At 48.2% G+C, this 27,167-nt stretch overlaps 1 protein-coding gene across 1 annotated transcript; it reads left to right on the plus strand.

The window, feature by feature from the left end:
• The first annotated feature begins 6,026 nt into the window (after positions 1-6,026).
• Positions 6,027-26,351, plus strand: LOC128721269 (uncharacterized). The gene is made up of 19 exons (XM_053815003.1): positions 6,027-6,097; positions 8,159-8,307; positions 8,744-10,208; positions 12,929-13,106; positions 13,209-13,447; positions 13,522-13,685; positions 13,760-13,896; positions 14,401-14,418; positions 14,864-15,001; positions 18,875-18,973; positions 23,695-23,844; positions 23,936-24,012; positions 24,090-24,231; positions 24,399-24,568; positions 24,673-24,767; positions 24,895-24,983; positions 25,065-25,252; positions 25,334-25,468; positions 25,536-26,351. Exons 1-19 carry the CDS (start codon positions 6,027-6,029, stop codon positions 25,666-25,668), a joined length of 3,837 nt encoding a protein of 1,278 aa, XP_053670978.1. The 3' UTR covers positions 25,669-26,351.
• The last annotated feature ends 816 nt before the right edge of the window (positions 26,352-27,167 follow it).

Here is a 27,167-nt window from a genome sequence, read left to right on the forward strand (position 1 = left end):
CCGGTCCCACGTTCGAAACGCGCACACGGCAGCAAGTGATTCCTTAACGAAACGGCCGCGTAAAAGTGCCCTCGCGTGTGTGTGTGTGTTAATGCCTGTGCCTGCTATTCATCGCGTCCCACGGCGCGCGAGTGATTGATCGTGATCTTGATGATGATGGTAACGATGATGAGGATGATGATGATGGTATTGGCGGTCGCGTAAAGGAGGTGACGAGGAACACGCACACGCTCACGTATCCGCGTATCCTTCTGCCATTGTGGGGCGCAATTCGCGACCCTCGTCCGACGTAGGCACCGTAATAAGGATAGTGTCGATGGTCGGTCGGCTCGAGTAAAGGTGCAAGCTAAAAAAGAGATAGAAAGCGAGAGAAAGAGAGAGAGTGGGAGAGAGAATAACAGTAATAATAATAACACCCAAAAGAAGCGCGCGCGTAAGAGCACACGAGAATTCAGATCAAAAGCTCATCGAGATGGAAGGACGTACTTGTAAGGATACGGCACGAGTACGGATTTATTAAGGGTAAGTGTGTTGTTTTCTCAAGCACTACCACCTCCCCCAGTTGCCGGTATCAGTATGCTATCGGAATCACCCAGCTTCCGCTCGTTTCCGGTGCCATCCCTTTTGCCCTGCGTCCTGGCGAGTTTTCCGGGAGCTTTCGTTTTTATTATTTTTCCCTTTGCTTTAATGGCGAACTTCCGTGCACGGGAGGATGCTCGCGGTTCCGAAGATGGCTCGAGGGTGGCGGGCAAGGGACAAGGGCACCTTGCGTCGGGGAGCCAGAGCACTTATTAGTGTGTCCTTTAGGCGATTTAGATGACGAAAGCTTGAGCCAGTAGTCCGTGTCTCAAATACACCCACGCCCAAGGCACAATGACCGACATACACACACTCGCACGTGCAAAAGGACACGTCTCATTCCGTGCCTCTCCCATTCGCCTCTAGTCTCGCCCCTGCTGCCTGCCTGCGTTTGAGGCCGCGCGTTAACACGAATCACTTTCGCAGTGAAGATGAGTTGGCAGATTTGCGGTGGTCCCAGGTTGGCCCAGGAAACTGAAGGTCGCCGTGTGGTGGAGGTAAAGGTTGGAAAACCATCGGCCCATAACCGCAAGATGTTTTGGAAAAAGCGGAGCAAAAACCATAGAAGCGAAAGAAGCAAAAAAAAAACGCGCGCGCCCTTTTTGGGTCGATATACCTGTGCGAGACACGGGAGCGAGCCGTGGCCAAAGCACCGCTTCAAGCACGGGAAACTCGCAACCCCTTTTCCCACGGCATCCCTCAAAAGGCACGGGGGAGGGTCGGTCGCACACGCGAGGCAGGAAAATTCATCCGTGCGGTTCGTTCGTTCGTTCATTTGTTACACAATGCACTGGATGCTCGCATGGGCGCTGAGGTGTAAATTTTCGCGGAAATTATTGTTCCGTCCCTCGGAACGTGGAAAAGGGGAGCGCATTTTCCCACAGCCGCAGGGATCCCTTTTGGTCGGCGCGAGGGTTTTTGCGGTTCGGAGAAAGTTTCCCGCGGCATTCGTTTGAAAATTTTTCCCAGCTGTCGAGGATCAAGAGAGAGAGAGATTGCGAGAGTGAAAGAAGTGTGTGAGAGAGAGAGAGAAGCATGCAACGTTCCTGTTCAGGGCAGCACCGATACGGCGAGGTATCGGAAAAATGAGAAATTTTGCCCATCACCTCGAGGCACCGTAATTAAATGTGCCCGTTAATCCGTTCCCGGTTCCCGGTGCGCCTCGATCCGATGAATAATGATGACGGTATGGCGATGAGTGCCGGAGATGGAAAGGGAGAAGGAGTGCGTGGGACGGATGCATCCCTCACCTTTATGCGGGGCCAGCAGAAGTACATTTTCCCAGCAAAAAGCTCCACCGCGTGCGAGAGTTCGAGAGCTCGATTTTGGTGGCAAACTATCGTCGAGGATTTCGTGTTCATTATCACTAACCGCGGGCGGGTTTTTCCCACCCAACAAATCCACATAAACGGGTGGAAAAACCCCACCCACACACACACACACACCACCGGTTTTGCGTCGTTATTTGCGACGGTTATTGTGCATTAGTGGGGTTCGGGAGGATTTTTTTCTTCCTTCGTTAAAATGCAAATGTGAAAAGTTCGATATTGCGTTTGCTTTTGTGGCGGAACAAAAGGACATCATTTTTGCCACCATGAGTGGGGCTGGGATCCTTGGTGGTCAGCGGAACGGCACCAAAACGGGCGTCCTTTCCCCCACCCCCCTCGTAGGATGTACCGATCGGTGTGTGTGTGTGTGTGTGTGTGTGTGTGTGTGTTCTCGAAGGTTTCGTAACAACCGCCGCGTTATTGTTCTTTTTTTTTTTTGCTTTCGTTCCCCAGAACGGCGTTATGTGCGGTGTTTCTGTTTTGTGGTCCTTGTCAATTATGCTTTCAATTTCGAGAAAGGGTCGCCCCGAATCGGGTCAAGGCTTCTTCCTTCTGGTTCCGGTGCCCACCGGCCACTCCCGGCCGGATCAAAATGGGCAAATACATCCGTGTGATGCAATCGCTCCTGCCGTGCGAGCTCGTTAACGAAAAGTTGGCTGGTCCAAGCTTGCTGTTTGCCGTTTGGGGGGGGCATGATTTGAAACACTTTCCTCCGAGAGAGCGAAAGAATGAGCACGTACATACACACCCACACACACACACACACACGTACAGACCCATAATTGAGCAGGTAAAAGCAATCCCAGGGATGGTGCCATCGCTCGGGGTGGCCCAAGCCCAAAGGGGCGAGTATAAATATAGCATGCACAACATACTCGAATGGAATTGCTGTCGCCGTTTTGAGGAATCGTTCCAATCCGGCTGGCAATTACTCAATTGTTCAATTCCGCAGAGTGTCCAGCGGGCGGACCCTGGGCACGGGAAATAACGGTTCAATTGCAATCAATGCACTTTTATTTCGAGGCTATTAATTTTGAATGGATGAGATCATTTGTTTGGCGTCAGAAAATTGTCGGCCGCCCGGTGGAATCGGTGGGATTATGGGCCAGCGATATTAGATTACCGTGTTTCGCATTTATTCCTTTTTTTTTATCAAACGCCATATCTTTCGTGAAACGAGCTCGGGGCAGTTCTGGGAAACGAGAACCGATGGATGCTTTATTGCCAGCTCTGAAGATATATCGCAGCAAATTTCACATCCAACGCACGGAACAAGGACACAGAACTGATCGGTTGAATGACGTAACTGGTGCTAGACAGCGGGCAATGTAACGGATCCAAGCAGTCGTGTTTTGTTGCGAGCGTTACGTAACGCCGTTACTCTTTAGAATGGGTGTATTTTAAAACGTCCGTAACTAGTCAGTGGTTTAGCGAGCAATGTGAACATTTCCCCCGAAAAGGTCGCAAAAGGGTCCGATGCGAAAGGGTCGATTGTGTGTTTAACTTTCGGTTACGTAAATAATGCGCTCCTTCGTGATGAGCCGCGCCCGGTTTTTGCGTCATGCGTTTACTAATACGGGAAGCTGTAGGTTGCTAATCGCCGGAACCAACCCAGGACCTGGATCTTTTAGGGGTTGTAATTGCGCATCGCTCAATGATTTCGCCGATCGATTTTGCGCGCTTTCGGTTTGGCAAATCTTTGCATTTTAAACACCACGATTGGCTCCGCCGTGGTGTTACACGCCGGTCTGTAGCCCCATTTTCACATTTATGTAACTGTTTACGAATGCGCTCCCCGGGCGGGAAAGCGTTCGAAAGGGCTTGCCGGGAAATTTCACACAACTTTCCCGACCGCCAACTGTCAACCATCCGTCAATCAGACGAATCGAACGATTCATTAGTTCGCCGGTGAAACGCAGCTGCTGGTGTGCGCCAAAGGACCAAGGGCTGAGATCGCGACGTTGTTTGTTCGAAATTTTGGCAAAAGCTCCGTTCCAAGTGAGGTGTAATTTGGCTTTCTACATTATTACTTTCATTATGCCCGCTCGACACTTCGGGGGCAAACGTCAGTCCGCAAACAAACCACCGGCCCTTTCGGTGCGGTGTAGCGACAGATGTCGTTCCGTGCTGCGGATGCGTTCTGCGAGGGTAAACACTATTCCGTTCCAAACAGAAGGAAGGGGGGAAAGGTTCGGTGGGCAGTAGAATGTCCTCCCAACCCCACAGGGACGGATAAACAACCGTTGCCGATCGCGAGCCGGAAAGAGAAGCGCCCTGGCGCAAGGACGAAAAGCTCTCTCTCTCTCACTCACTCTCAACAGGTTCCAAGGGGCTCTCGAGTGGGTGGAAATGGGTGCCTAGTGGGGGCATTGTCCCGTGGACTTCCACTGGCTTCCGGTTGTCGGGCGCGTCTGCGTCATTCATGACATATTTGGTTATTTCTGACTTCTAACCCGCGTCCAACCCAACGATGGCGACGATGGTGGCTTTGGGCGCAAAATTTCGTCCCTTTTGCTTGTCGGCCACCCACCGAAGGCACCCCAGGGGGGTGGGGTGGCTGGTTGGCAACATATGTTTCATGAATGTAATTATGTTCTGACACGCACCTAAGCCCTCCTTGGGGCAGGCAAATTGGCCATCCCACCGTTAATGTGGCGACCTCGTGGCTCACGTGTGAAGGACAACGGTCACAACGACAAAGCGCGCGCGCGGTGTAAATGTTTACAAATTGCGCAAAATGTTCTTGAGACCCTCCGACCTCGGCTTGACCGCTAACGTGTGTGGTGGCTCGATCTTTGCCCGTGGGTTTTTTTTACGTCTGGCCCGGTGATGGCATGATGAATTGATTGCACCGCAATGGGTCCTGGAAAAGCGCAAGGATGCATCAAATTTTATGTACGCCTATACGGTTTCCTGCTCACGTGTGGCAAGGACCTTCGGATGCGCTGAAACTCCGTTGCTCAAGTTAAACCGTGCACACGAAACACAGCGTCTTTCCGTGGAAATCATCAGCTCCAATTACAATCGAACATCTCTGGCGTGATTTTTTTCGACTGATGTGCGTTTTTCTTCCTCCGATTTTGTCCCGTTTCAGAGTACATTCCCAGCCAACCTGGTTCAGACGCTGTGGATGTATTGAAAGATGCCTTTAGAAAACTGTCAGCGTAGGGTACACAGTCCTGGCGATTACTGCAGCAATCACATTTTAAGCAGGTAATTCTACTAATTGGTCTCCAGCCGCGTTCGCTTCCAGCTGTCCAGCCCATGCAGATCGAGCCGAGAATCGCCCACCCTTTTGGATCGGCAATTGCTGTTGACCCTTCCAATGGTCCTAGCGGTTGGTATGAATATTCAGATGCCATTATTTCATTATCACTCCCAGCACTGGCACCGCTGTTGGGTGCATGTGACTCAACCAGGCGCCATAGCAGGCGCTTTTGGGTCAGGTTTTTTTTATCGCGCTATCAGATCACAAATTACACAGCAACACAAACGGAACCGGCTCGCTGGCAGACATCCCAGGGACGGCCCCATTACTGGCGGCTACTGGCGAAATATTCAAATGAATAGCGCACGAAAAACCGCTCCACCAGAGGCTCCAGAGTGGGTGATCGATGCTAATGTAGATGGGTATTGGTGCCGGTTTGCAACGAACCAGACAGCACACCTGTCTTCTGTCAAACGGACGTACCTCGTATAGCGCTCGGTGACGTACTGGATAAGGAAGATCCCTAACCCGAGAGAGAGACGCCACCGTGTGCGCTAGCTGGAAGGTGTCCATCAAGCGATTGGCCAGTGTATTCCGTTTCTTCCTTCTGCCAGTCGGAGAGCGTACCCTCGGGAGTTCCTTAAATGGAAGGAAATTGTTCATTTTGACATTGTCTTCTTCCCAACGGTGTGCCGCTTGCTGGTGTTTTCCAGCCAGAGGGAAAAGTCTTTCTCGGCGAGAGAAAGCCACGTCGTGGCGTCGTGTTACATAAGCAACGTGTTACATTTTGCAGCCAGTACCGGTGAACTGCTAACTTACGTGTGGTGTGGTTTTTGTTTCTCTTCTCCTTCTCGACAGGATTACACGCATTTTATCCCCGTTACCCGTTCATCTAGTGTAGATGTGTGAAAATGCCTTTTAAAAACTTTCAACGGAGGGTTAGTGGTCCTGGAGCATACTGCAACAATTACATACAGAGCAGGTGAGTATTCGGGTGTTTTGGTACAGAGTTAAGAAAGCCTTCATTCCATCAGATCCTTCTGTCTTGCTGAGTACGAGCTCAGGGATCTGGTGATCTAGTTTTTAGTGTGGAGCCGTTCCAACAGCAGCAATTTCAATCGCCACTCATCTGAAGCACGTAGTACGGACATAAACCATCGAAACTCGTCGAGCAGTCGAGCAGTCGAGTTGCAGCGAAAGCGTACTCGACAAATGGCGCCAAAGATCCATTCCTCGATCAAGCATTTGTTAGCCGGTAAACGAGTGTGCTCCAGTTCAGTCAAGTTCACGCGTCCGTGAAAGTCAGCATGCCCTGGCGGTTCGTCGAAAAGGGCGGCCAATCAGCAAACCTGCGCCAAGCGCCGTATTTTTTAGCGCCAGGGCGCCTTAAGCCTGGCAAGTTTGCCCACCGCCCTTACAGCCGGAGGAGAGCCGGTGGTGCGCGTGCAATTACTTAGTTGGACGTAAATATGGTCAACAATTGGCCGAAGCGGGCACCAGATTGAAATAGATCTACACGGTTGCCGGTTGTGGCCGACGCTGCGCGCCGATCGGTTGCCCGTGGCCCGTGGTCTGAACAAATACGACCAAACCGGAAAATGAGAGCACGGCGTGCCGCTGGATTATTTATTTATTTTTCGGGAATTGTAACGTTCACGCGCGGGCTGATTGCGAACGGCAATGTCCGAGGTCGACCGTGATCGATATGCCGTAAAAATGCACTAAACCAGCCTCTTTGCACATGAGCCAGAGCACGTCTCTTGGCCAGCCTTGGGCGGTTAACGATCGCTTTCCTAATGTCGGGCAGGTTTGCTTTTGGTCGTCGGCCTCGACGGATCGAAATCTGTTCTAATCTCAAGAATGTGCGCTTAACATTCCACTATCGGTACAAGTGTTATCGGTTTCAGTCAGGAAGCGGCAGCGCAGCGTTAATCGAGACGAGCGATTATCGGGAGTTCTTGAGGGAAAGATTCGGTCAATGATGGAAGCGCCTGGTGCCTCGTAGATATCATCATTTGCAGCTTTGACAATGCACGATCGTCGATGCAATTGAAAGTTGTTTGAATCGCGCATATTCATGCAAAGATCGTATTCTTCATAGCTATAAACACAATTAGTAGTATAGACAGATACATTTGTAGACTACGCTGTTTAATTATTTTCGACAACAAAAAAGGATATCCTCATGCTTGCATGAAAACTTGTTTGGAATAACAGCGAGTCCGTTTATTTTTACCAACCAACTCAGGAAACAACCGGAACCCATACTATGCTTCGTTTAGGCAGAATTACGCCTCAAGTTGAGCGGAAACCCGCTGCTTATTAATTATTTGCCGAGAAAATAGAACATCATCTGGCGAAGGCGCTTACGATCGACGAAATGCGTTGAGCGATCGATCGCGCCTTCGCAAACGCGATCGTGATCGATTTACTGCTGCTCGCTATATACACGACGAGGACGAAGGGTGCATTTTTCACCGAAACAAGAAGAAATATATCACCACCTCACCTTTTCCCATCTCACCCGGCGGTGGCCACGGGTTGGCCCTGGTTTGCAACCATCAGTCACTCACAACTAGTTTCCGTTCGGTCGTTTACCGTAAATTAGATATACAAAGATGTAAACTGCCATTCAGCGATTTCCTCGAGGGCATCTGTGGTGGTGGAGAATGATTGGCCTAACAGAGTGATACAGAGAGACAGAGAGAGAGAGAGAGAGAGAGAGAGAGAGAGAGTAGGGTGGATAGAGCGAGATAGAGACTAGTAGACGAGAGAAAGTGAGAGAAAACGGGAATGTAGAATAATCTAGCTGGAGAAGAACGAAACCGACGCAACCGCCGTCCGGTTCGGTTCGGTGCGCATCGAAGTATAAACATCTTCAACTTTTCGTTCCATTTTCATCCATTTAATATCCATATTAGAATATTCTCGCCTGTGTGTGCCACACAGCAGCTCCGAGGCCGGCAACACAGCTGTGGATGCCGCTGTGGATGTGCGCAGATATTTCATACGCGTCTCTATGTATGTACCTTTCCTTCCGCAGGCAAGAAAACTCGGAGTTTCTGCAACTTAGTCAAACGCAGCTGCATCAGTCATCGGTGAACATCGGGTTCAGCAACATTGTTTACAACAGCGCGAACAGTGAGCCTCTGAACAGCTCCCGTAGCGGTTCCACCTCGTTGGCGGTGATTGGTGAGTATTTGGCTGGCGAATTTTGTCTCCGATCGATTTTGTACGATCGATCGATTTGCAGGTCACCCGAATAGGTCTGACAGGCTGCGATTCTTTGGCTGAGTCGGGCGAGTTACGGTTGTTACGGCTAAAGCTGAACCTCAGACAGAGGGAGTTGAATCTCGTTGCCGACCGGCATTGTGTCTGATTAGCGTGTGTGGCAATAAAAATCTCGACCCGGTCGCTTTCGGTCAGATAACGAGGCCAGGATCACGCTAACTGGCGCACAAATTGAGCGAAATTTGACCGAATCCTAATGCAATTTAATCACCTCACCCGTGGTTGCTCGGCCGACCACGGCTGATTGTTGGTGTTTGCGTCATGCTGATCTGTTGAATCTCATTTGCATTTGTGGTTGCTTGTGTACATGTTTTTTTTTTCCTCATCTCCCCCACAGACAAATCGACGAGCCCGAAGGCGGAAACGAGCGACCAGAAGTCGGGCCACAAGTACAACGATCTCAACAAAACGTCACTCTCGGTCGAGGAGAGCAACCTGAACTTTAACTTCGTCAAGAGCAATGGCAAATCGGTGTCGGCGAACAACTGCAGCGGCTCGTACAAGGGTCTAGCGGGTGGTGGAGGCGGCTCTGGCAGCAACGGTGCCGGAAGCAGCGCCCAACAGTGCCCTTCCGGCAGCAGGGACGGCGCTGGAAGCAGTACCAGTGGCACAGGAACCGTTGGCGGTGGCTTCCCGTGCAAGAAATGTGCGCTCAGTAACAACCTGAGCAATCCGCCGGCCCTACATCTAGCGGCAGGAGGCCCGGGAAGCGGGGACGGAACCGCCCAACACTACCACCACGTGTGTCACGATCCTGCGCACGATTATTCGAGCAGTTTGCGAAACTCGCCCGCGCATGGAGGTGCCGGATCGTCGGGCAGAGCGGCCAACATCGTAGCATCGTCGGCTCCGGCCAAGTCGGGGGCGTCCGGTAGCAGTGGTAGTGGTGGTGGCGGTGGTGGTGGTGGTGGTAAGGGCAGCACCTTGATCAGCTCCTGCCAGGGTTCGTTCCATTCGCTGCAGGGCGGCGGTTCGAGCAGTGTTGACGGCAACGGATCGACTCTGCCACCGTACGGGCACCACAGTGTGTCCTCGAGCGGTGCTCAGACAGCTTCCGGTGGGTCGATGCAACACGCCTGCAGCAATCTGCTGTCTCATCATCAGGTTCAGCCGAGGTTGAGCTACTCTACCAGCCACACGGACTCACCGAACGGTAGTGGCACGGTGTTGTACAACCGATCGCGCATCAACAGTCACAGCAACAGCGCCACACCCGGTGAGCTTGAGCGGGCTGGCGGTAGCAGCAGCAACGGTGCTGCCAGCAAGCATCAACAGCAGCAGCAGCAGCAGCAACAGCAGCAACAGCACGCCACCAACTACAACGTATTCAGTGTGAACTACGAGCGGAAAAGTGCCAGCATCGGTGGGGTCGCCAGCGGCAGCTACGGGTTCGGTGGTGGGGCGAGTGCGGGGAACGGGGGCGGTGGTAGTGGTAGCAGCAACGGGAACGGTAGCAAAACGATAAACAATAGTAGCAACAAAAGCAATAACAGCAACGGTGCCATCAACGCGTCCAACAGTGGGAACAGCTACAGCTATCATGCGAGTGATATTAGCCAGCTGCGGAACATCATCGAGCTGAACAAGCAAGTGAACGATCTGAACTCCAAGAATGTCGAGTACAACCGGCAGCTGAGCGCACCGGCCGAGAACAATATCAACAAGAGCAGCGCCAACTGCTACAGCAACAGTGTGTACAACCTGTTTTCCAATCACATTTTGCCTCAGTATCACAGCAATTCGCCCAACACGAACAGCCTCAACCGGGCGAAGAAGAAGCGCAGCTACAAGCTCAATGGCAGGTACGTCCGATTAAGGGAATTGTTTGGGATGTCTGCAACTTCTTGAGTCCTTGCGTGCGGCCAGAACTGCCTCGTGCGTGGTCGATGGAGCCTCGTGTAGCACGCGCGCGTGCGTTAGTTTCCGCTACTCACCACCAGAGGGACTCTCTGACGAAGGATCGATCGATCGAACCGAACGGTGGGAGTCGAATTCTGAGCCGAGAATAGCCGCTGATGCCGTCGTTTGGTACGCCGTTTCGCCCAATGAATTATGGTGATCTGTTTTTGGACGACCGCCGCCGCGAATATATCGGGCGTGTTCCGATCACGGCCCCGGCACTCTCGGTGCGCATTGTTTACAAAATCGATCGCAGCACAAATTGGAAGCGCCATAAACTAGCGTACTATTATCGGTGTTGCGTGGCCCGCCTGGCGCGCTATCAACCGCCGTGAGGAGAGCATTTAAACCAGCCTCTCCAACCGAAAGGTGAGGGGGGGGGGGGGGGGGTAATTTAATGAATTGGGAATGTTAAGGAGGAGTAATCTATTAAAAAACGAATGCGATATGCGTGATCTTGCCCTCACCCTCACGTGGATCACAAGGGGTGGCTATTTTCGTACGGCAGCTTCGGCGCAAACGGTACTGCTCATCCATCGGCTCTCGTTGCCGTCGATCCTGGCCGGTTGATTGATATTTCCGGCTGGGCGATATTTTTGTTCGGATTTTTAATTTTCGATTATTTGGCGCAGTTTTTTGTGTGTGCGTTTTTTTTTTGGCGCAAGGGAGGCCGCGCGAAAATAAACCGTTTGATCGGTGATCGGCAAACAATTCATCCAAAGGGGTGAAACTCTGGACCCGCGTATACTACGCCTCCACGCAGGCATGTTTACGCCGTTAGACTGGCCGGCCAGATCCGTGGACGATCGATCGATCGATCGATGTAGATCAAAGATTCTTCGATCGAGCAGAAAACCCATTCCAACAAGAAGGCACGGACCGAAGGCCCACAACTCACGCATGTATATGGAATTCGTTGCGATATATTTAGACTTGAAAGGATGCTTTGAACTTTCCCGAGCTGTCTCGAGCCTTCCGCGGGAATTGCGCCCTCAGTACATCAAGCGCACGTGGTCGAGCTAGCAGCCAGCAGCACCATTCGGCAAGTCATGCTTTTAACGAAATTAATGATTCCCCTTTGCGGCCACTGGGGCTGCGATTACAAAGTGAAAGATTAAAACGGCATGATAGGAGCAAAACGGCTCGCGACCGTGAGTTCTGATGTGTCATTCCTGCACTGCAAGGACTCTGCAAGGGTACTACCGAGATTGTACGCGTTTCACTGCCGACGGTGAAATAGTTTCACACCACCGTGTTTTATCGTCCTTTTTTTGTTGAGAGTATCTCTTCAACAACCCACGGTAAACCGGTGTTACGTACGTATTTGCTCAGGATGTACTAAAAGGTAGCGGTGTTTCGTTTGTCAACTTTTTGCTAATTTGCTTTTCGCTCGCAAACTCGTTTAAATATATTTACCCACCTGCGCCAGGACACCCGGAGGACAAAGCTAGAGATAATGATGGCGTGCCAGGCGACGGCGCCATTGCGTGTTTTGCGAGGCACAACCGTGTGTGTGTGTCATGTGCTGAAACACGGCCCCTTTATGATGGCGCTTGCACGCTTCCGCTGAGTACGTGGTTAGGCGCGAGCACTTCAACAAGTTGATCCAAATGCGAGCAAAACTGCTGTTGATTAGGGTGTTGCCATTGCTGCCACTGGCCACACATTGGCCATTCTCGAATGGGCCGCGTTCCAGGGCGATTTAGTTGACAATCGAGCACGCGCCCGAAGTGACACGGCCTTGCGTTCAATGCCAAACGTCGTTTCTGCTCCTTAAAGTTGTCCGTGAGCTTCAAACCAAACCACGCTTATCCACGTGCCATCAGCGAGACAGCGGGAGTGTGCCTGGAGCCCGTGACACACACGGGGTCTAGGTTTTTCGCTTTCTAATTGATGACATAACAAGCGAAACGCGACCATTCCGATCTGTGGGGAGTGATCTGCGTGGTGTTACTAATTGCCTAAATGCTCCACACTCGAGCGTTCCTCATCGAATCTGGTGGTGCAAGGGCAATTGTGCATCAGTGCAGCAGACGATCGGAGTAGCCACGATCCGTTCGCTAAAAAAAACACAAAAGATCCCCGTCGAAAGACGGCAGATACTAATTAAGGCGGAATTCCGTGCATTAAAGTGAGTGAGTTATAGATCCGATGCGTCCATAGTGTAACGAGACGATCTTATCGGTGACGGTTCTTCTTCGCAATTGTCCAGTATCGCACGATCGCATCCGTTCTGATTGCTTCACCGCGACAATAACACTCAATGTTGGGCCTTTTGGGTTGTGGCTAGTGACGCTCCTCGCTCGCCAGACGTTAGTTCCATCAAGCTCAATTAGTGACGGCAGGAGTTGCGCGCCGACTTGATCGTACCGGCGTCGACTCGATCGTGCATCAGCGTGCCCGTGGCGTGATCGATTCGCATATGTCAATTAGTTTGGCTAATTCGCCGCACAACAAACAACCCAACCAGGCCCAACCCATCGGTTCGTTTAATCAAATCGTGTTGTATATCCTTCCAAACGCCCTACCCCCGGATGTCTGGCACCATGGAACGGCACACACTGTCCCTGCGACGTCCGGTAATGGCTGCCGTCACCGTACATCAACTATCGGGCGGTCCCAGCAGACTGTTCAGTGCAGCCAGCTCCGACTCCATAAGGTTCCACTCGAATCTCTCGAACCAAAACGACACCGATCTGCGGGTGTCGATCGACAACACCTGCACGGACTCCCTGGTGACTGCACTGGACGATGAGGCACTGCTGATCACGGACTACATGAACGATATGGCTAAATCGAAGGTATGCGAGTTTTTTGTTGTTGTCAGTTTTTGCCGCCAGTCCGACAAACGGTCAGCCAGTATCAAACAAACGCGTCTCCGGCTCTGTCTCGTGCATTTGCAGGTACATTTTGATGACGTGTCCCTCTATGGCACACCGAAGGAGGAACCGCTTCCCAATATTCCTCCTTCCATAGAGAAACCGTCATCGAACTTCTTGAAGAATCAGCTGCAAGCATGGTTCCAACCGACCGACAATCGCCTTGCCATGAAGCTGTTTGGCAGCAAGAAAGCGCTAGTGAAGGAACGAATTCGCCAGAAAACGGCCGGCCACTGGGTCATACATCCGTGCAGCTCCTTCAGGTGCGTCAGCTCGAATCCTGAGCGTCGAAAGCATCGCGCCACTCAACGCCGGTTTTCTTGTCTCTTTTCAACAGATTTTACTGGGATTTATGTATGTTGCTTTTGCTAGTAGCAAACCTGATCATCTTACCCGTAGCGATATCGTTTTTCAACGACGACCTGAGCACCAGATGGATCGCATTCAACTGCTTGAGTGATACAATCTTCCTTGTCGATATAGTGGTCAATTTTAGAACAGGTAAGGCGCCGGGTTTGGCCTTTTTTGAGGGGCGTGGATTTTAACCGCATTTCCGTGTCGTGTTTCGCTCGCAGGTATAATGCAGCAGGATAATGCGGAGCAGGTGATACTCGACCCCAAGCTTATTGCAAAGCACTATCTGAAAACGTGGTTTTTCCTTGATTTGATATCATCGATACCGCTTGATTACATTTTTTTAATATTCAACCAGGTAAGTTAGGCGCAGCGGAGCCATTCACCAGCCGCGGCTAGCTGCCTTTTTCGCGTTTTTTTGTAGTATCTATCTGTTGTCTGTTTTCCGTGGGTGTGTGCGTGCGTGTGTTAATTTCGGAAAAGTGTTGGTCAAATATGAGAATTTTATCTTAACGATATACAATGTGTGTTTCTTTTTGTTTTCAATATCAACTCTCTATTAAATGTAGCAAAGTCGATAAGTGTGTAATTTAGTGTTTTCTTGCGTAGAGCAAAAAGAAGCATAGAATTTTGTTTACTGTTTATCTAAACCTTTTTATGAAACAACCCCTCTGTTTAGCGTAGAACCGATCACAAGAATCGTGCCGTTATGTGTGTGTGAGATTATTGTTTTTGTTAGTTTTATTTCCACTGCTTCATAGAGACTGCGGCGTGAGCTTTTTCCATGCATGCCCTTCCGATAGACCGGCCGATTTGTCCAAATTAATTTTTCCTGTTTTGTTTTTTGTTTCTTTTTTTCCAGATGCAAAAGTACAGTCAGGTAAGGAAGGCATGGATTACGTTTTTCGTCGCCAGCTGCATTAGGTTGTGACTCTCTCTTTAAGTGGACGTTCCGTTGACGAAACGCGCCACCGGGAGCGGCTTCCCCTTTTGCTAGCGTTTGACGTGTTGAGACCTAGACGTGATGTAGTTGAACCGTATTTGCTCCGGTGTTTGTGGTTCGCGATTGTATTCCGTTGAATGTGTACCTTTAGGTTGATTATGACGATACATACATACTCCCTTTATGCGTAGCATCTTACTAGCGGGAAAATAGCACGTTACGAAGCGAACGGAACGCACACCGTTTGGGGGCGAATTTTCGTAGCCAAACACAGCCCCTTTTGCAGGATGTTTTTTTTTTTCCAACAAAGTATCTCAACCCACTCTCGCACCCCTCCATTTTTGGGCGGGTGTGTTTTTTTTTTGTTTTTCGCGCTTTTCAGGATTTCTCCGACTCATTTCAACTGCTTCACGCTGGCCGAGCCTTGCGCATACTAAGACTGGCCAAGCTGCTATCGCTGGTGAGGCTTCTGCGGCTTTCCCGGCTTGTGCGCTACGTGTCCCAATGGGAGGAAGTTTATGTAAGTACGAACCCGGTTCGGGCGTCGCTCGCAACCCTTAATGTTACTCCTTACATTATTTACTTACTTACTTACTTACTTCCGTTACTTCCACTTTGCGTACTTTGTTGTGCAAAAGATATCGACACATACACTCAGCTCAGACAAATATCGCCATGTTATACATTTCTTATACCGTTTCGCGTTTTCCGCCAAAACAAAACAAAAAAGCTCTTCTACTTGTTTGTTTTTGAGTTCGGGGGTGTTTTTACTCTTGCGTTTTAGTTCTGATTTGTTTGAAAAAAGAAAAACATAAAAAAAAACAAAAAGAAAAACACAACATTTTCTGTTCTGGTTCCGTTGCGTTTTCGTTTACTTCCTCCCGGTTTTTTTGTTTTCTGTTGTTGTTGCTGTTGTGTTCCCATCGTTCGGCTCCAGTTTGCAACCTTGTTTCTGCTTTCGGCTTCAACCGGCATTCAATGTTTCATCAACGAAATCACGTGCAGCGTTTATTGCAATGCAAAACTGTTTGTCTGATTGTTTCACATTATATCCGTACCTTTTTGCCATAACGCCGCCACACACACGCAGCTTTCGCCGGAATGCGTTTTCCGCGCACAAGATCGATTTTGTGCTGGGAAATTGTGCAGCAAACACACCACTTTCGCAACACCCAATCTTCCAGCACACACATACACACACACACTGCTCCACTCATCATACATATTTTTTTTTCTTGCTCTCTCTCTCTCTCGTCAAAAGTGCACACTGCATAATGTTGCTTGCGTTTAAGCTATCTATGTCCATGCTGTTTTTGTGTTTTCTCCATACCGCGATTGATTGTTCAAAATATCTGCCCCTTTTTATGCTCTCTTATGATATTTCAACCCCCCCTTTCAAAGGTGTTTACGTTCTGTTGCTTTCGAGGTCACACAGTAGGCGCTTGGTTGGGTTTTGTGTAATTTTACTCCTGCTGTGCTTTCTCTCACCTTTGGTCTATTTTTGTTCTTGTGTTTCCTATGCAATGTGCACACCGTTAATACGATTCAAAACACGACAAAAATAATACATGCACACACGCAAAAACAATTCACATTGGATATATATGCAAGAAGTGTTGTGCCGCCTTCAGCCGCATTGGTGTGTGGCCATGTTGGCGAGAAAATGCTTGCGTGGCGCGTTTAAATGTAAGAGAAACGTTTAAGAAGAGCAAAAAAAACGCTGCTTTTGATGAGCCAAACATAAAACCCACCGGTCCTGCATCCTAGATGCCGCGGAGAATCCTGCGAGCGGTGAACTTGCACCAAAAAAAAACCACAAGAGGCCCAGGGATGATAAGCGCAATCAGCAAAGGGATTGCATCGAAAAGCAAACAAGTAAACAAGCAGTATGGTGGATAAAACAAAAGCAATAATGAAACTATCGGGGTTTGTCGAAATTTGACCGCAAACGCACACGTGGCTCCGTGTGCTCCTGCCATCACGCACAGGAGCATAACGCCCAATTTAGAAGAAAAACCCGAGCGTAACAGAACCGTTTTGTGTGGTCCCTTTTGCATTCCGGCTAGTTTATGGGCAGGGTAGTACTGTAATTGGTCGTTAGCGTTGTTCCGCTGCTCGTATGTGCTCTACCGCTGGCTAGTTATTGTTCTAGTATCGTGAATCTTAGCCTAACACCCCCATGTGTGTCTGTATGTGTCGTGTACGTGTGTTTGGTAGTGTACCAGGCGGTGCAGAATGCGAACGGCAACCACCGGTTTGATGGCAAGAATCGAAATGTGTCCACACTGGCGCTTGGTGTTTCTGTTTCGTTGTTGTGCTGTTGTGCTTACATGCATTAGAATAGAGTAATTAAAGCTATTGTACGTAAAACATATGCCATCCTATTTGTTCCTTCGCCACACGCAAATTGGTCCCGTGCAATAAATTGGCTAATGTTAAACGGGGGCAAACGGGCGTACCGTAACGCGGTTTCTTCGGTTTTTGGAGCACATCCTGAGCCCTACTTAAGCGTGTCCACCCTCTATTGTGTCACATTTCGGGTCTTGGTGTTAAAAACCGATATCCGCCGTTGCAAACGTTCGGACGCTCAACTATTTAGCGATTGTGTTTTTTTATGTATTTCTGTGTGTGCGTGTGTGTGTTTGATGTTAGATGTGTTTAAAAATGATCAAGTAAACTCGAACCGAATAAATGAGATAAATCCACAAGAGCTTCTAACTAAAGCAGTTATTCCACAGTAACGTATCATATGTTCATCCTTCAGGCAGCTGCCCCAACACCGCCCTCCTCCCCACCTCCCACTCTCCCCCCTAAAAAGGAATCATCGAACCACCCCCTCGGATAGATAGCATTTTTTGTCGCATTCGTTTCTTCCATTTTCTCCATAAAACTCATTCGTTTCACCGTGCGTGAAAAAGTGAAGCAAAAGCACAACGTACCGGGGTTTTTGTTCTTTGCTCGCAACATCCGTCGATAACATACGGATGCTTGGGAGGTGGCCGGGTTCTGGATGTGCTAGCAATTGGCCGCATAGAAGCCGCACCGAAGTGCAACGCGTCGTTTGTTGGTTGTGAACATTTGGAGCACCCACGGAGATGTTGTTTTCGTTCGTTTGTTTGTTGCATATTTTTCACCCCCCCAATATCATGTCTCCGATGTTGACCTGCACGCTACTCGGCCAGTGTAAAGCAAGCGCTTTCTGTGTTCCGTAGGCATCGAATAAAAAAGCCCTCCCTCCCGCCCTATCTGGCAAAGGCATAAATTTAATCAATGAAAACAGAGGCTGCTGGCATTTGGGATGGTGGAAATTGCACCCCCTTTTCTAGGTCGTGGCGGTTCAGCCAGCTCGTTGATCCAATTAACTTTCGTATCAGCATCCGAAAGATTGGTTTCCCGGTAGTGCGAAGCAAAACAAAAATCCATTACGGCTATTAGTGTTTGTTGTAAATCCGGCTCCACAAAATGCACGTGAAAATTGATCGATAAACGGATCGCAACGAGTGGATGGAACGGGGGGTTTTTTGCTGTGCGATAGTGATGATATCCTTCCGGATCAATTATCAACGTGTTGATGCGTTGCAGGACACTGCACCTTTTTTGCGGCTGTCTGCGACCTTTTCGCCAGATGATTAGAAGATGCAATTGAGGATGGCAATGACATTGGAAAATACGGGAAAACAAGGGGGCTAGAACCATGCGATCACGTTACATTCGCTTCTTAGGAACGCATTCTAGTTTTGTTGTGTGTGTGTGTTTCGTTGAACATCAAATTCAGTTGAGCTCGTGCGTTCGTTTTTTGTGTACCTGTTTTATGCGAGTTAACAATTATGCAAATCACAACCATCAAAACATTAAATCTGCACATGATGAAGCCCAGTGTGTGTGCTTTATCAGCGACGATCACAAAGCAAAGCAAAGAAAGTGTGCTCATCGTTCGTACCAACGCATCGGGTATTCTTTCTTTCTTCTTCTTCTTCTTCTGTGGAACATGTTAAACGGTGTGTTTATTTTCGCTTTGTTTTATTTTGGTATTTTCAGTTTTGAATCCCCCCTCCCCCCCCCAACCCCGTTGTGCATCCCGCGGTACTCCGTGAAAGTGGCAAAACAAAAATGTCTGTTTGTGTTTTTCTTTATTTGATACCGTAAAAAAACATTCCATTTGCCCATTCGTTGTGATCACGATCGTACTAGTTTCATACCTATATAGCCATGACCGTCGTGTTTGAATGTATGCTACCTCCATCACACGCCCCACCAGCCACCCCATACGAGCCATACCCCATACTACCATATCACCATATTCTCCATCACCATCCTCCGATACACCATGTACTACGCATTAATCAAATAAAAACCGTCATTTTTTAATCGATTATTTTATATACAACTTTAGATACTTCAAAACCTACAAAAAAAGCATTCTAATCGAAGAGGGAGATCCTTTCAAAAAGAACAAGCTAAAGGTTTTTCTAAGAGCAGCCTTATTTTGAAGGTAATTAAGAGAAAGAGAAAGCGCTTTTACTTCATTATTTTTACCGTTTGTTATTTACTTAAAAATCTTAGAAACCATTCGGTAAATAATCGTTTATCAGCAGAATCTGTTCAATTTGCTTATTTCGCTTTTATATACGCTTAGTCAAACAGTTTTTTACTTTACATTTTTGCTAGTACAGCAATTTACATTTATTGCATACAATTAATTACCAAAAAAAAACAGCAAGTACAAAAGAGACAGTGTTAATATACGAAAGTGCATCTTGCATTGCATTGCGGCTTGTTTATATAGCAAATTCATAGCAAACTCGATATGGAATTTGTAGCAAGGAAAGCAACAAAAAAAAAATACCCCGACAGCAACATGCAAGCACATTAGCACTGGCAAGTTTGTGAATAATAACTGTTACTATACCTAATCACTGCGAAGCCGAGGGCTTTTCCAGGCCCGGTTTCATTGGCTGTTTTTTTCTCGATGTGCGATTGCTATTCGGTGTACATGTGTAACGTTGCAACGGCTACCAATCCTTTAGCAAGGATTGCACTTCATTGGAGCATTTCCTGGAAAGCGAGCGCGAAAATCTTTTTTTTTTTTGTTTCTACCTCAAGCAAAATTCAACGAGAACTAGCCAACCGCTTTTGCGTTTTGTTTTTCTTCCATGAAAATAATGTGTGTGTGTTTTGCGAATGGTTACAATTTTCGCCGTGCGTTTTACAGGCGCATGATGCTTTTCTTTCTCGGTGAAAAAAACTTATACATACCTCGGATTCGTTTCAATGCCAGACGTAGTTTTTTTTTACTTTTTTGAACAACACATACTTAGCATGTTTTACCACTAGCTAGTAGATAATGGAATGTTATTCTTTTTATTGTTTACCTTACCTCAACGAACCGTTATGTGAATGTTTTTCCTCAACCGTTACTCTTCTCTGCCGATATCTAACGCCACTACTGTTTCTATCGTATTATCAACTAGTACAACTGCTTGAACGACTAATAGTTATGCTAATCTCTGTATATCTCGCTCTCTCTGTCTCTCTCTACTGGACTGGAAATCGCCTCTCTGCGTCTATCTTCACTGCGCCCAACGTAGCCACTAGAGTCCATGAAGCTTCTAGCTACTGTACATTTTTTTCTCTTAGTCTTTTTCTCTTAGCGTAACGTTCTGTCCTTTAGATCTAAAATCTGCTATGCGTTTGCATAAACCTCTAACTAGCCTCGTAGCGAACTCTCATTAAACCGCCCCATTTGAAATTGTTTCGATCTGCGTACTACCGGTTTGCGATACATCTCTTGCATTCGTCGTATGTTTCACGGTACTTAACTAAACGGTGGGTTTCGACGATGTGCGATCTTGTTTGTTGTGTTATCCAGTTGTATGAGGGGCCAGTTTTGTTGACACAATAGCATGAATTGAAAACGGTTTCGAATGAAATATCGCTTGCATATTCGAACTTGCAGAAGAACAATCAGACGTCCACTATGTTTCGATTTATTTTGGCTTTACCGGTTTGCAGGCAATTATTTCGAGTCTCCCTTCAATTTGTGTACAGTCGAGCGTTTTGATGATATACTAAATTTGATAGTTAAAGGAATGTTACTGAACTGAAGCATCCTAACAAGGCTCCTTTTTTAAATATACCTACACTGTTATTTAAGCCTAAACTACACTAATAACTATGAGTAATGGGAAGAAATTCAAATTAAAATTTGAACGGCTAATGGCAAAAATCATTGTTCTGCATAGCGGCTGAAATATGATTTATTGGCTTGTATATAATGTGAAGGAAAACAAAAAAGTAGCACACAAAACGCGCGTAAATTACTTTCCTCCGTTAGTTATTGTGTTTCAGTACGAACTAGCTGGCATTATTCGGCATAAATTAGCAGATTAGCTACAAATCACGTGTACGACAATAAGTAAATATTGATAGCGTAGCTTGAGCAGAACTTAGGCCCTGCAGTAATGCCTACTTCCACGCTGCGGTTTTAGTTACTTTGTATATTGTTTTCCATAGTTTTCTAGCGTCCTTAGGGCATTGTCATACTGGGCCACGCAATCCGTGTCCTCCTGCGGGGGTTGTCGATCGAACTAATTAATCAGAGAATTGAAAACAATAGCTCTTCATCTCCGCCTGCACTCCCTTGCCTTCGACCTCGTGTTTCGTGCCCTTAATTGCAAGCGCCTTTTTTCTTCTTCTACTACCACCACCACTACTACTACAAGTAGCCATCCTTAACCCTCAGATTGTACGTGTACTAGCTCCAGGAAGAAGCATCTTCATCCATAAAAAAAAATCCCTCATCTGTCCTCCCTATCGTCCTTTTCTTCTCCTGCACCTTTTTCTTGCTCAACACCTTTGGGGGTCGCTAAGACAAACGCAAAAACAAAGGCAACCCAACTCGTGCCCTCGGAAAACCCCACCGAATCCACCGTGGGCTGCGAAGGCTGCGGTATAGGTGTGAGATTTTTCTCCTCTCTCCCCATGATTCAACACATTCAAGTGTGGGGTTCATTAATCATCATCCATCGCGTAATCAACTTACGGCGATATATTGTAATAATCGATACTGCTTCAGCTTTCCCGCCGCCTGATCCACCTCGTACTTTTCCAGTTTATTTCTCCCCCTTTTGGCTCGTACCGCCACCCCCAAACCTGCCACATTTCCACCACCCCCACCTTAATGTTCGCCTAGTGTTCGCTACCAAGCAGCTACCAAAAAACGCGCCGCAGCCAAACCCTCCACCCATCACAACCGCCGCCAGCAGACAGCAAACATAAGCAAACCTTAACAAAGCAACAGCAACAAAAAAAAAGAAGTGCGAAAAGGGCTAACTCTTTCTCTTTACATACTTTCACGTAAGAAAGATGGACAGGCGAAAAACAAAGTCGAACAACAACGCGGAAGCAACTACCGTGTGTACAGAGTAGTGTCCCTCTTCTTTCCCCATCTAACCATCCATCTAATCCGCTGATATCCGCTGATCGTACCCCCGCCGCTGGTGTTTTGCTTCTTTCGTTGCCGTAAGCTGTGAAAATATCTGTCACGCTTTTCACGGTGTTTCTCTCTAGTCTGTGTGCGTGCGCGTGTGTGTGTAATCATCTCGGGCTCGCGTGGGACGGTTTTGTAGTATAATTTTCCGCGGGCCGAAATGAAACCATCATCTTTGTGGGATCCATCCCGTTGCGATGAATTTTTGTTTCAACTCATACTGAACTCAGCTGCTGCTTGATGTCCTTTTCCCTCCGGTTGATGGCTGCAACGTCCGTGCGATGCGACGTCCACCTACCCGGTGCGTAACGGTGGCGGAACCCTACAAATGTCGTCGAAAAGTGGCTGCGTACTGCGCACGTGGCAGCCAGTTTCATGCAGCTTCCACAGCGCGTACTCCGCGCACGTGTTCCCGATGGGGGCGCATTGTGAATACGTTACATCATAAGGTCGGGGTGTAGAAAATGGGACCCGGCGGGATGCGTAACGCGCATAAACTGTACAAAAAGTTGCTCCCTTTTGGTTTTCTTCAGTTCGAACCTACGTTGCCTTATACCACCTGATTGTGTACATAATTCCCGTTTTGTTTTTGATTTTTTGTACAACTGTGTATATGAAACAGCTTTTTTCCAATATTGTTGGCGCTCGAATGAACGGTAGATGTGTGTGCGTGTGTGTGTCTCAGTACGAAACTTCAGTCGCGAATGCTAACGAATAGATTTAAAGATCGATCTTTGAATTTACAAAAAAAAAAACGCAATGTGTTCCCTTTTAGTTGGTTTTTATTGTTACATGCATGCCCGTTTACCATTTTTACCAGCGTGTGTCGACTACTGTTGCGATGAGCGAACAAAAAAGAGAAAAGATGCATTACCCCCACCCTTTTGCAGTATTTTAGATGATGCCGATCGACCCGGCGTTAGTTGACATCGATCTACTACTATTAGATTACACGTGTGAGACAAAAAAAAATGTGCGTTTTGTGTATGTGTGCTTACTACAAGCTCTGCCGTACCGAGCCGCCCTGAGTGGACCCACGGGGAAAGGCTATTGGCCTCTTTTTGTATCCTTGGTTCATTTCTTTCGTTCACCTAACATATCACTTGTTTTGAATTTGAATATGATTTTTTATTTTTTCTTAAACCCGCCCAAGCTGCCCAAGCTTTCTTTTGTTAGAGCGGGAAGTGTCACGCTTTTCTTTGTTGTCCTTTTCAACCGATGCTAATCGACAAGCATTGGGTGTTTGATTTTGAGCGGGTTTCGTTCGGTTTCGTAAGCTAAACACGCCAACCTCCGAGCTATAGAACTCGTCCTGTGGATGTTTGTTTCCGCGGTTTTTTTGTTGTTGTGGTATGGTTCTTTTATTTTCGGACTGCAACTTGCAGCACAGCACAAAAGCTTCAGCTAACTAAAACGCGATCCTTAAACGTAACGTAATGGGTGATCGCGGATGATAGCATTCCCAACGCGGAAAGCGACTCCAGGGCTCCCTTCTTTCAACGCTCATCGAGGTCCTTAGCAGACACAGCAACGTGGCATTAATAATTTGCATCTAAATAGTTTGTCTCATCGCGCGCGCGTACTTAGCGAACGAGCTGCCTGTCTCTGTCTGTTCGCCCACCCCCAACCAATGCACACTGACCGATGCGAGCTTTTGTTTCTCTTCTTCTTCTTCTTCTTCTGCCCATCCATCCACCCCCACCCTCACCGCTCGATCGTTGCAGTTTCTCAACATGGCGTCAGTGTTCATGCGCATCTTTAATCTGATTTGCATGATGCTACTGATCGGCCACTGGAGCGGTTGCCTACAGTTTCTTGTGCCGATGCTGCAAGGATTCCCATCCAACTCCTGGGTGGCGATTAATGAATTACAGGTAGGTTCGTGGTGGTGAAGATCGGGCCTTGTCCTTGCGCCAGGACTCACTTGGTGATTGGTTGCTTTTTTTTTGGCTTTTTTTTTGGCAGGAATCTTACTGGTTAGAGCAATACTCATGGGCACTGTTTAAAGCGATGTCGCATATGCTTTGCATAGGATATGGAAGGTAACGCACCACGGATGAGAATGAGCAGCAGCGGGATGTTACAGCGAATTCCGGTTTGCCTTTTTCCCCGTCCACAGATTTCCTCCTCAATCACTGACGGATATGTGGCTTACGATGCTTTCGATGATATCCGGTGCCACCTGCTACGCCTTATTCCTTGGACATGCTACAAATCTCATTCAGAGTCTGGACTCTAGTAGACGTCAATATCGCGAAAAGGTAAGGCCCCGACAACATTTTCGTCGCGAGTTTTTTGCACCACTAACCTGCGTCTCGTTTTCCGGTTGCTCCCGTGTCCGCTTCCTAACGTTTCCTGGCCATCCCGCGCAACAACACCACAAACGACCAAAAAAAAAACCTGCCACCACTAACCTGCCCATCCGCAGGTAAAACAAGTCGAAGAGTACATGGCGTACCGGAAGCTGCCGCGCGATATGCGACAAAGAATCACTGAATATTTCGAGCATCGGTACCAAGGTAAATTTTTCGACGAGGAATGCATTCTCGGCGAGCTGAGCGAAAAACTGCGGGAAGATGTGATAAACTACAACTGTAGGTAAGTGTGCGTTAGGCTGGCCCTTCGAGGAACGTGCTGCCCGGGGAACATGGTACTAATATGCTGATGCCCTCTTTGGGGCCTCCCCTTCCCCCCCTCCACAGGTCCTTAGTTGCTTCAGTGCCTTTTTTCGCGAACGCTGATTCTAATTTTGTATCAGATGTAGTGACTAAACTTAGATACGAAGTTTTTCAACCTGGTAAGCGACCGGATGATGCCATCTCTCTTTCTCTACTTTTCTTTCTATCTTTCTCTCTCCTCTCGTGATTGCAGTAACATTTCATGCTGTTCTTTCTTGTTCTCTGTTTTTTTTTCTCCACTCCCAGGTGATATTATAATTAAGGAGGGAACTATAGGATCAAAAATGTATTTTATTCAAGAAGGCATTGTAGATATCGTCATGGCAAACGGAGAGGTACGTAGCAGGCTAGGGTTGCAGGAGGTTTTGATCTCAACGCCTGCTTTGATGGGAAAATTGCCACACTCTCTTCAACAGGTCGCTACATCACTATCGGATGGGTCATACTTCGGTGAAATCTGTCTGCTGACAAACGCCAGAAGAGTCGCCAGCGTTCGTGCCGAAACCTATTGCAATTTATTTTCTCTCAGCGTTGATCACTTCAATGCGGTGCTGGACCAATATCCTCTGATGCGCAAAACGATGGAAACGGTGGCCGCGGAACGGTAAGCCTCGGAGGCAATCCAAATTCCGGGAAAGGTGGCATTTGTTTTATACTCTTCCAACCCCCCCACCACTCGTTTTAGGTTGAACAAGATTGGCAAAAACCCCAACATTATGGCACAGAAGGAGGAATCCGAATCAGGCAATACGGAAACAAATCAAATTAGTGCAGTAGTGAACGCTTTAGCTGCTGAAGCTGATAATGTAGATAATTTAAGGTGAGATCCCTCTGGAACCGATAACACGCCCGACCGTGTGTTAAAATGCCCCGTTTTTTTGTTTCAGCGACGGGAACGGTAGCATGAAGAAGGGTGCTTCGCAATCCAGCTTGAACGAGCTCAACCAAAGCTTGAAGATGAGCTTACCACGGCCGAAGAGCGGCGAGTTCAGGGCCCTTTTTGAGGGTTGCAGCCCGTGAACGTGCAACGTCCGTTCGATCGGCACTGCGCCACTCATGATCCCTGGTGATGATGACGGTGCTGATCATCATGGGCGGATCATGGGCGGATCATGGGCAACACGACGTCAAGCGGCGAGCACCCGGGCGTGGGTGAACAAACAATGATCAAATCAAGCAATGAATTAATGGCATCTACTCTTTTAGTGTGTAAGGCTAGCGGGACTCACCGACAGACACCGACATACACATACACACACACGGGACGTATACACGCGCACACATTAATCACGCACACAAGGACACACACACACATACTTAAGCACACTCAAAGGACATGCAACGCGTAGTAGTTTTCGTTTCGGTATTTCTTCTTCGCGAAAGAAGCTTCTAGATGAAATCTGATGACGTATATATACAGAAATATATATATATATACATAAATATACACCAAAAAAAAAGCAGAGGAAACAAACAAACAAGATGATGAAGAAGAAGAAGAAAAAACACGCATAAATAATGATATATTGCGAAGCAGACGGTCGGTAGTGGATCAGCGTAGCGCCAAAACCTTTTCTTTTTCTTCGTTTGTTTCGGTGGCACCCTGCGCTTCCGCAGGCAAGCCCCCGAACGAACCGTGCAAGGATTTTGCCCACCCCGGCCTTGGCCACCTTTTCACTCAGCGGCAGTAGTATAACTCAGGACTAGCCTAAAACCTTGTCGAGTAGAAGCGTCGTCGAGTGTGTGCGTGGGGGGGTGGGGGTGGGTGTAGGGTGGGGTTTGTGGTGAAAAACGGCTTTCATGGAGCTTGCAGCTTCTCGGGTGAGGAGGCGAGGGGGGGAGGGGGGGGGGGGGTCGGGTATTTTAGAGAGCTAAAAAGCGTGGTTTTAGAGCACACGGGAACGCACAAGAAGCTCGAAAGCGGAAGCACCACCACACACCACGCGAACAGAGAGCAGATGGGGCGAAGAAAGGAATCTATATTTACCTGGTTACGTAGCGAAACGTTGGCTGAGTAGCGGATGCGAAGGTTGCGGGGGTGGTGCTGTAAGGATGCAGTCACAAGATGCTGGAGAAGGGGGCCTTAGGCGCAATAGACGAGCAAGGCACAATTAAGTAGAGAGAGAGAGGGGGTGGGAGAGAGAGCAGAGGAGTGTTACAATAGCACACAAACACACGTACGCAAGCACGCACACACATGCAAAAAAGGGGGAGCGCATTTTGCGGTGCCAATACTCCCCCTTCCGCCTTTCGGAAGGAAGGCAACCTTGTCTGGTGGTTGGGGGTCTGAGGAAAGGACTGTTTGGTGGTCACTTCCGGTTTCCCGCAGGATGCATGGTGCATGGTAGCTGCGAGCATCGGGCGGAAGCGCACAGAAAGGACGAAACGGGTAGCGTTGGACCGGAACGACAGGAACAAATGGGGAACATAGGTCATGGGAGGGGGGACGGTAGACGGGGGACGCAGGGATGCTCGACCGAACGAAAGTAGCAAATCAAAACTTTTGGAAGAGAGAGAGA

Source organism: Anopheles nili, chromosome 2, assembly GCF_943737925.1.
Source record: "Anopheles nili chromosome 2, idAnoNiliSN_F5_01, whole genome shotgun sequence".
Lineage (NCBI taxonomy): Eukaryota > Metazoa > Arthropoda > Insecta > Diptera > Culicidae > Anopheles > Anopheles nili.